The sequence below is a fragment of the Hesperophylax consimilis genome, chromosome 16 (genome assembly GCF_061612785.1).
Source record: "Hesperophylax consimilis isolate HC1 chromosome 16, BYU_Hcon_1.0, whole genome shotgun sequence".
NCBI lineage: Eukaryota > Metazoa > Arthropoda > Insecta > Trichoptera > Limnephilidae > Hesperophylax > Hesperophylax consimilis.
The window spans coordinates 7,159,430-7,170,144 of record NC_142851.1 but is presented as its reverse complement, the minus strand read 5'-3'; the positions used below and the strand labels follow the sequence as shown (position 1 = coordinate 7,170,144).

Genomic DNA, 10,715 nt, shown 5'->3' with positions numbered 1-10,715 from the left:
ATTGGCAATTGAACAGATCAAATTAATATTTTGCAACTCATAAAAAAATATTGTAATTAAAATCTGCAGATCATCTTAATCTAAACTGCTGGACCCCGCAATGTTTCGCTATTGCTCATGTCTTTCTCAGGCGTCTCCGACTTCTTCCACCATTCATTCTTGTATACCACAATGTTTCTTGATAAAAACTACATTACATCGACTTTAATTCGACTCAGTATCTCATTCCAGGGCAGAGATATTGCGTTAAGTATTCGTCGGGCGTCCCCAACTTCTTATACCATTCAAACCACTCTCGTAAACACTCCAGGCACTAATAAGAAAACACTTTGAAATTTTCAGCGATACCGGTCGCCTACTTTTCGAGATTTGCAAACACAAACATACACAGGCTGAATTTTATCCTTAGGAGATAGGCATATACCATCGCGGACTTTTCTTAGGCCTTTTTAAGATGTACAATTCCGTAGTACGTTTGATGTATCTCATAAGGTTTAACCAGCGTTGTCAGTGTAAGCGCCATAAAATATTTTTTTAACGACTTGATTACAAAACATTGACTTTTCTACTCTAATCTCAGCTAGAAAGGAGTGGTGAATAAATAATAATAGACAAGTTTAGAAAATATATTTTACTTTTATAATATATGATACATACACATGGTACAAACAGAGATAATAATAATTAATACAGAAGCTTTAAATAAAAATAATAAAGCCGAACTTTCAAGCCTTGGTGAGTTCTTCAATGAATGTTCTACATTTGTGTTTTAGGACTTTTACCGCCTCAACAAATATAACTTCAGGAGGCATCGCACCAACAGATTCAACGTTAACTGAAATTAAAAAATTACAATAAATCAAAAAGTAATAAATGTTAGATCAGTCAAAGAATTTATTTATAAAAATGCAAAAATCATTCATTTTAAATACATGTAGGATTACGAACGATTTTTTAAATATTTATATTGAGGGATCAGTAGGATTTAAAGGTCCAGTTAGGAGTTCTACCGAGCCGAACCCTCTGATATGAAAATATCTGGAGTTGGTGAATTATTTTCCCATTTGATCTCTGGTGAGTTGACGTGTTGTTCTTGAATTTATTATGCTTATATAATGCACTTGCATAATGTGGATTGACTAGGTGATCATTTGTGGAAAAGTGTGTGAAAGGGTTTAGTTTTTCCTGTGGGGAAGATTTAACCCGGACATAAAGTCGAAATATTAAATTATCAATGGACATTGAAATGAAATTTTACAATGTTTGTTAAGTTGGTTCATCTGTGTTTCAACCTCCCTATTTATCTTTAGTGAAGCCCACATCTTCTGAGGGAGAGAGAACCCGGGCACCTTGGTACTTGGGTTCACAACAAGATACCGAAACTTCAAAAACAATTATGATCCAAAATCACTGCATGTTTTGATTTTTCATTATAGCTTCTAAAATATTTTCTAAACAGGTTTTCCTTGCTGATATTAGCTACATCAAAATACGAATAAATTGACAATGTCAAATTGAAATACTATAATTTTATTTATCTGTGGGCGAAAGGAACAACGGAATGTGTCAATAATTACTTTACGCATATTTGGTCCTTAGATATAGCACCGTCCTTCTGCATTAGGGTGTATCGATTTTTAACTTTTTTTTTGTTTTCAAATTCCAAGTTGAAAAAAAGTTGCTACTATATACCACAACTTACCACAAAAAATTTTGGATTTTTAAAAAAATGTTTAGGTCTCCCGCACAAGGCCTGAAGTTTTAATTTTTTTCAAAAAATATCAAATTTTTTTTAAATTTAAAAAAATTAAATCGTAGCTTTTGTAAAAATCTGATTAAAAAGAGTTTTCGTTCATCAAACAGCATAGCTATCAAAACATGCCCTGGGTGAGCCATGAAAGTATTTCTCTGTAACGTTGCATGGACGACTTTTCTTAGCTCATCTATCCCCAAATCCCGCAAGCTTCCATGAATTTTTTTTAAATGATTCTTTTCAGCAATTACTTGGAAGATTTATAAATAACGTTTTTATCATACTGTCTTCCATATAAAATTGAAATTTCATATGGGAACTGTAATAACATTTATAAAATTTTCACTAGGCCTATGTAAATACTATACATAACTTTTATTTGAGGTTTTGAAGCCAAGATGAAAGGACAAATACTTAAACAAGTCAGTAAATTTGCAGTAGAACAAGAAAACTGCCACTCATGTCGTATGGAAAGTAATCAGCAACATTTTGTACTTAGTTATTATACTACATTTTATGACATGTTACAACCTTTTATACTTTTGTAATAAACAACAGTTATAGCAAATAACATTAGTTACTTTCAACACCTTTCTCATACAATTTACACGGTCCAACTATCTTTTTTCAGGTATAAAACATATTATATAATATATAGTATATATGTGGTATATATTTTAACTATATGCATATATGAATTATGTATTATATATTGTCTCATTTTATGCCTTCTGTAAGAAAAGTACAATTAATTCCGGTGGTTTAAACATAAAAAAACATGGTTCATATATGTACACAAAATTACAAAAGTTCATCAAAATTAACAAACTTTAGGGCTTGTGCGGGACACCTAAAATCCATTTTTTATAAATAAAAATTGTTTCTTACTTATTTTTATACCCTAATATTACTGTTTTTTAACTTGGAATAAACACAAAAGTAACGATTTAATTTTTTTAAATTTAATAAAATTTTGATATTTTTTGAAAAAAATTAAAACTTTAGGCCTTGTGCGGGAGACCTAAACATTTTTTTAAAAATCAAAAATTTTTTGTGGTAAGTTGTGGTACCTAGTAGCAACTTTTTTTCAACTTGGAATTTGAAAACAAAAAAAAAGTTAAAAATCGATACACCCTATTCTGCATACAATATTGATTCATACCATTGTTCCTTTTGCCCAGATATGTACATACATTTGCAGTTCGCTTGCACTTTTTGATACAAAACAGAGAGTTAAGTGGTCAGTGAGGTCTTTAAGTGGTCAGTGAGGTCTTTAAGTGGTCAGTGAGATCTTTAAGTGGTCAGTAAGATCTTTAAGTGGTCAGTGAGGTCTATAGCCATAACTTGTGATATTCTGAACAACTTTCTGTTTCTCCAAGCTCGAACAAATTCAATTGATGGCTTTCATGAAGTCTTTCAATACTACGAGCTTCGTCAGTCTGTATTCATTCAAATAAACCGTTAAAGAATGATGTTATTCAAAAAGTTGTGTATGTATTTGTGACAGTTCTCAGTGACAGCCAAGACGCCGCGCTTAATTAGGCGGCTTTCGTCTACCGGCTGTCGGAATCAATTATTGTTGACCGTGCTCATTGCAGCCGCCTAATAACCATTGTTGATGGATTTAGTCAAGATCGAACGAGTTATACAGGGTGTATCGGCACTAACCTGACAAACTTTAACCAGCTATTCCTTAGCACATTTGGAATAAAAAATGTTATGGGCACTTTGCTGTCCGGTAGCATTTTTTTTTTCAATTAAAAACAAAAAAATTTAAAATTTCCACACTACATCACTGTCATTGGCATTGCTTTTCGTGTTCAACAGCTGTTATAAGCAAGTATGTCGAAAAGCGTCTTCGCTCTTTCGCACACACTAAATAATAATAGTTAAAAATGAGACGAATGGTGCCGTGCCATTTCGTTGTGATTGTAAAAGTGCGCCAATATAGGTACACACGTGCATTATTCAACGGAATTCGAATAAAATATTGCCAGATGGGTTTTCAAACTTTGACAAAGGATAAAACAGTGGTGACATGTGGTGAAAATATGAATAATAAATTTTTTATTAAAAAAAAACGTTACCGGACAGCAAACTGCACATAAGATTTTTTACTCCAAATATGCTAAGGAATAGCTGGTTAAAGTTTGTAGGGTACGTGCCGATACACCCTGTATACCCTGGAGGCACCATATTGAGATGGGTCCTTGAGCCGAATAGGACAAGAGGGAGAAAACGAGTTCTTTCAAAATTGTTATAATTTAGCGCTTCTATGCATAGTTATCACATGTGGATGCCCACATAGTCCAATAGATAAGATACCCAGTATCTACTTACAAATAAAGTGATCGCGCACTCGACTCATGATGACAGCATCCTTAAGCGTGTCGTGCCGGAGCACGTTCCGGCTGCATGTATCATAGCGCGCATCCTTGACGTAGGCTTGTCCGTCCTGGTCGAGGGCGATCACCCCGGGGGCGAAGCAGCTCTTCAGCAGCTTAGCCTCCTCTCCGACCACAGACCTGGTGAGGTGCACCTCGGGCAGGAGGCGGTATGATGCGGTGGCTGGGAGGGAACAAATTACAATAATTAAACACCATAAAATGACGGCCGGCATAGTCCAGTGGTAACGCATTGGACTGCCATTCCGAAGGTCGCGGGTTCGAACGCGGCGTGCGCAAATAAATTTTATTTGATTAATTTGTGTTATTTCACAATTAATTAATTAAAAATAATATATAGTATATTTGCGGCACGTTCCAGAGTGGAAGATACTACCAGTATCGCCCTGGTGTAAGATCACCATTCCGAATTGAAACGTTGCTCCACATGGCTTTAGCCGTGTTTAGTGACTAGATCTGAATAGCCAGGTACTTCCCCACCTTCCTCTTTCCCTTCCCCACTTACCTTCAGCCTCACAACATCCCCCAATTGGGGATGCCATAGTCTCACTGGCTCCAGACGGGAGCAGTTGGGACTCTTGTGAGGTATTCACTATAAAAAAAAATAAAAAAAAAATAGGAAAAGGCAACCATAGTTGTGCCCCCTGTAACACTAAAGGCCAGTTGTTTAATATAAAATTTGAACACTTCATCACAATTCAAACTTAATATTCAAGTTCTGTTATTATTCCATTATGGGTCAGTTGTTTCACAGTAATTGAGAAATAACTTTAAAATTTGATAAATTGTTCAAGTTCTGTGAAACAACTGGCCCTAAGGCTGGTTTAAAAGGGTTGAATTAAAAAAATGAATATATATATATATACTAGCTGTACCCCCCCAAGCGTTGCTGTGGCTTAGTCTGTCTGTGCATATAGAGAAACACTAATAATAATAACAACTTTTACGTCCAACAGATGGCGTTGTTTTAAAAAAAAGTATGTTTGTACCTGTCTCAAGTGACCTAAAAAGCATATGTTTACCTGTTACAGGTGACATCTATATAATAAAGGTATATAAAAACACACGCTTATTCAAATCCAACGTTGTATCAAAAGTTCAAAGCAATTGGTGAAGAATTTTAGGAGATTTAAGATTTATAACGAACATTTACACGCTATTATATTGGAATGGTTAAATAAAAATAAATAGTAATATGTGAAAAAAAAATTCCCATCAATTTCTATGATTTAAGAAATAAATATTTATGCAATTGACTACGTGTTTTAAACAGCTTCTGTTAATTTTCCTATAACATTTTTGTTTGCATTGGAATTTAAAACGACAACATTTTTAGAACTTACCAACAGGAGAGAACTTTGCGTGATCCTTCCCCAAACCCTTGACAGCCACCAGAGTGAGGTCCATCTCGTGTCCCGGCCGCATCTTGGCTATCAGGATGTCACTGTGCACTGAACCGACCGAGGCTTCCTTGTGCACCGAAGTCTGGTTTCCTATGGGCTGCCATTTTATCTGTCCGGAATAAACTGAAATTCAAAACAAAGAACTTATATAAAAATGCACACAATCAAATGCAACATAATTTGTATACAATCAAACTAATGAGGGTACCAACGGGGAGTGGATTCTTCCCCCATGGGGGCTTCGGGGAACAAAGGAGGAGTAGAGAGGAGAGATGAGACCCTCTTCCCTTATGGGACCTTTAGGGGACCAAGGAGTGGAGAGGAGAGATAAGGCCACCTCCGTGAACTCTTCCCTTGTGGGGCCTTCAGGGAACCAAGCGGGATTGGAGAGGAGAGATGAGACCTGGGAAGACACATTGTGGAACCAGAAGACATAGCCACATATCCAATGACAACCCTGGTGAACTTTATAAAAGGACCGGGTGACTGTTAAAGGAATGAGGTAAAAAGGGAGATAGCACAACGGGCCTATGGTCTAAGTGCTCACGGTAACTATATGTAAACCCTCTCCCCTCTACAAATAAATAATGCAGCATGCAAAGACCAAGATAGATATGTCATAATGCAAATGACAAATTTCAAAGACCTGGAGGCAAACCATGTGATATAAATTTTGGCACCAGGAGAGTTGCAACACTTCTTGAATAAACCACGACATCAGTTGTAGTTTGACCGCCACTATAATAAGAATAACAGAACCTGAGCAGAAAAGTAAAGTTCGCTAAAGTAAGATAATGGTTTCCAGCGCAGTCCATTGTGGAACTTTTCTGCGCAGGATCTGAATGTTCATTGTTAACCAAACCGTCTAGTATGTACTATCAAATCAGGTTGCATAGCAATGCAAAAATTAGTGCAGTGAGTAAATAATAACACATTGGTAAAAGTATTTTACTAAATACTGTAACAAAATATTCGAATTTGTAAACAAGACAAACTTTTGTCACCTGATATGGGATTCTCAAGTACGTTTATTAAGAAGTGGGCAATAGGCTCGCCATTGTAAAAAGGACTATTACTTCTTTAGCAGATTTTATTTTCAAAGACTAAATAGCGATAATACAATGTTACTTGTAAAATCAGATTAATTTATTAACGAATCACTGAAAGATACCCACACCACCTCCCCACTCTGTGCAACTTGGTTTGTTCCCTTTATGTTTATGGTTTTCTTTCATAAACAGGTACCATAGTTATTTAATAAACCAATAAGTAACAGAAAAGTATCTCTTAACCTTTGAACACAGACCCTTTTTGAGGGAAATCAAAAATGGATTCTAAAATGACCTCTAAAGTGTTTCAAGTGCAAGCGATTCTGTTAAAAAAATTTATGCACTTTCTCATGGCATACAGGTTTCAATTGTAGATCAAAAAATTCCAGCTAGGGCGAAATTCCAATGCCAGCAGCGCATGAACAGTTTGTCGGCAGGAAAAAATTCTTTTCACTGGTGCATAAACGGTTTTCCAGAGGTTAAACAATATATTATTATGACAAGCTAATTTTAACTTTTTAATATACAAAAAAAAACATGAATGTTCTCACCATTATGGTTCTTATAAATATCTTCCGGTCTACTTGAGTCTTTAGGTTGTGAAGTATTGTGGGTACATTTTACTTTCAAATTAAATTCTAGAGTATCTTCGTCGGTGGCATCTGCTCCCTCTGAAAAGATAAAAATGTATAGTTAAGAAAAAAGATTTGTAGAAATCGGCTTTGACGTAAAACTGACAAACATAGTTTAAATATAAACTACGCCTAAGCCATCCCCACTGGGTCGGTATCGGTAAGCAGTCGACATAAACTAAAAAACCTACACAGAAACTACACAGAGTGGAAGATACTACCAGTATCGCCCTGGTGTAAGACCACCATTCAGAATTGAAACGTTGCTCCAAATGGCTCTAGCCGTGTTTAGTGACTAGATCTGAATAGCCAGGTACTTCCCCACCTTCCTCTTTCCCTTCCCCACTTACCTTCAGCCTCACAACATCCCCCAATTGGGGATGCCATAGTCTCACTGGCTCCAGACGGGAGCAGTTGGGACTCTTGTGAGGTATTCACTATAAAAAAAAAAAAAAAAAAAAAAAAGAAAATTCCCATAATGACTGAGCCGCAAACCATAGCGAACTTTACTTTTCTTTGCTTACCGAACGGGATGACAGACTAAACTGTACAAAAGTAATGTTTTACAAAACTATAATCGTTAAATTTATACAAACTTCTGCACAAATTTATAACTCAGATAACAAACATACCTTCTTGTTTATATTCAAAGAGACGAGCATCTGCCTTCAGTGGAATAAGGCCCAATCTGTGTGCTAATACTTCGTCTTGAAGCAGGGATGTATTGTTAATTATTAACACCTTCTCAATGGCCATACTAGGGACTTCACTTAACATCAGTCGACGGAAGGCATTGGCAAATGCAGGCTGAATTCCAATCAAATCAAACTCTATTTCAGTCTCATCTTTTCGGACGATCACTATATTAAATGCCTTCTTGAATTTCTTGCGGCTCCAGGGATCGTCTGCCATGCCAAAGTCATCAGGACCCGGCTGAAAGTATTTAGAGGTTATTTTTAAAACGTTTGAGTTGCGACAATCAAGTTTGTAACTCATTGAAAGAAGTAAAAATATAGTTACCTTCAGACGAAATTCTTCTAAGAAAATCCTTGGTTTGGGATCCATTACGTTAGATATGATAAATTATTGAAAATACTTTCAATATTTACATTCAAAGCAATGTCAAACGTCAAACGAGCACATGTTATTTTTTTGCAGTTGGCAGAACTGGAATCTGAATAAGAAGTTGCCAGTTTTTAAATTAGATAAGTACTTATTTACACGCAATGAATATTTTCACCATTACAAATCATGTTTGCGTGTTTTATCAGTTTATTAGGAAACCAAATTAGGTCCCAAACATCATAATAATTTGGTTTCCTAATATAAACGTTTAATCAAATCTGTTATGTTCTTTGTTGACATTTAAATCTTTACAAAGCTGTTTTGCTAAGCTCACGCAGGAGAGATTTTCGCGTGACTAGATGGCGAATAGTAAATTATTTAAAAAAAAACAGAGAAAAGTTAAAAACGTCTGTCTGTTCAATTTGAAAGAACACAAAGACATATTTTCTAATGAAGGGTTTTGAAACTCGATCTGAAAATGTATTTTTTTTTTATATAGTGTATAATATATTTTCTTTAGTGTATAAAATACTACAAACAGGTTGTATTTTCGGCATTCATCACTTTGTACTTTATATTACTATACAAATGTTGTGTTATTTATTTGTTTATTTTTTACTACATACCAATCCCGAGAAAAAAACTCATTCCGGGAAAGGAAGAATTTACAATACATAAGTGAGAAGTATGTAATATAATTTTATAAATTTAACATGAGCACGTAATGTAATATAAACAAATAATAATAAAAACTTAAGTAGAAATAAATAGCAATAAGTAAAGAAAACAATAAGAAATAAAATACCCCAATAATACACAATATGTAAAAAAAAACACAAATGAAAAATAGTAAGAAAAAAATGTACATATTGAAAAGCATTCATATAAATAAATGTATCTGTATGTCAGAACAATAATTAGTAGATCAGTCAAACAAAAGGTTATTATTATTAAGAGGAAGACATTTCATTATATTATGACAGTAGATTTAGCAAGATTAAAAAAAAAAATACTATTAACTCACAAAAATTTGCCAAAGTTCAATCTAAAATCGTGACATATCTTTTTATTTAATGGCCTATATTAATAATAAAACACAAATACAGTATATTCTATATTCAGATTTTTAAAATGTTTATGTTGAGGGATCAGTAGGATTTATAGGCCCTATTAGAAGTTCTACCGAGCCGAACCCTCTGATATGAAAATATCTGGAGTCGGTGAATTATTTTCCCATTTGATCTGTGGTGAGTTGACGTGTTGTTCTTGTATTGTTTTGTATTTATTTTGCTTATATAATGCACTTGCATAATGTTGATTGACTAGATGATCATTTGTGGAAAAGTGTGTGGAAGGGTTTAGTTTTTCCTATGGGGAAGATTTAACCCGGACATAAAATCGGAAGAAATAAAAAAATTTAAAGGGCCGGCCCTATTCGGGTGCAATTGGAGCAGTCTGCTCCGAGCGCCAAATTGGCTGATAATACCTAACACCTAACAGTATTGACACATTAAACTCTAAATTATTCTTAAAAACACTGCATTACACAAACATCATCAGAATTTCAGTTTTCATCAATTTTCAGGAGTCGTTTAGCTCAGGGCCAGGCCTGTACTCATATCCGTAGATATTTGTTCTAAATTTTTATTAAGGCGATACACTACGTCGTGTGATATTTTAAATTGAGCCGCTATCAATAACAACCCTTACGTAGAAAGCGATAAGGTTTAAATTCCCGCTTAACACCAACCGCCTGTTTTGATTTATGTATGAAAAAAACATGGCCAAAAAGTAACTTTTATTTTATTTTGTGGATGTTCAGGCATAAATATAAAAATTTTTTCGATCATTTTATAAATAACTTAATTTTCCACATTATACAATAAAATAATAACCGAAAATGGGTTCGTATGTAGGAGATTTTGAACTTTAAAGCAGTTTTCATAGGCCTATACATTATTTTTTTCTGGGCTTATAAAAAGACTTATATAAAAAATACTCGATCATTTCAAAGGTCAAGATGTATTCTACTCGCAGTAGGTATTTAATTAAAGCATCTGAAACATTTCTAGGCGACCAAATTTTCAAACCAAAAACACATGATTTTGCATTACTACGTATGGCATCGCCTTAAAAAATAAAAATTTCAGTTCGGTTGGGTATTTTGTCCCGAATTTTGACCTGAATAGTTGCGCTATCTCTTGAGCCGGTTAGTAACTTTTTTGCTTAACTGAGGATTGAACCTTCCTCCCCAGGAACTAGAGTCATCCGCGCTAACAACTGCGCCAAACCCCGATTGGGTCGGACCGAAATTTATTTCGTATAACTGCTGTAATGTAATAAAATTTCAGATAAATGCGTATTTTTATTTATGCGTGATGTATGTGTGCGTATGTATGCGTGATTGG

General features: G+C 34.7%; 1 protein-coding gene across 1 annotated transcript; it reads right to left on the bottom strand.

The window, feature by feature from the left end:
- Positions 1 to 651: 651 nt before the first annotated feature.
- On the bottom strand, positions 652 to 8,392 carry Polr1C (RNA polymerase I and III subunit C). Its single transcript, XM_089641427.1, has 6 exons — positions 8,263 to 8,392; positions 7,875 to 8,175; positions 7,162 to 7,281; positions 5,502 to 5,684; positions 4,094 to 4,321; positions 652 to 835 (listed from the first exon to the last, which is right to left on the bottom strand). The coding sequence occupies exons 1-6, from the start codon at positions 8,305 to 8,307 to the stop codon at positions 726 to 728; spliced, it is 987 nt and encodes a 328-aa protein (XP_089497553.1). The 5' UTR covers positions 8,308 to 8,392; the 3' UTR covers positions 652 to 725.
- Positions 8,393 to 10,715: the final 2,323 nt, after the last annotated feature.

What these genes read in the sequence shown, in the direction of transcription:
- Polr1C (XM_089641427.1), bottom strand. Translation starts at nt 8,307, where the DNA reads ATGGATCCCAAACCAAGGATTTTCTTAGAAGAATTTCGTCTGAAG. An exon ending in TATTTATAAGAACCATAATG is followed by an intron (nt 5,685 to 7,161) that starts GTGAGAACATTC and finishes TTTGAATTTCAG; the next exon opens with TTTATTCCGGACAGATAAAA. An exon ending in CGCAAAGTTCTCTCCTGTTG is followed by an intron (nt 4,322 to 5,501) that starts GTAAGTTCTAAA and finishes GTTCCCTCCCAG; the next exon opens with CCACCGCATCATACCGCCTC.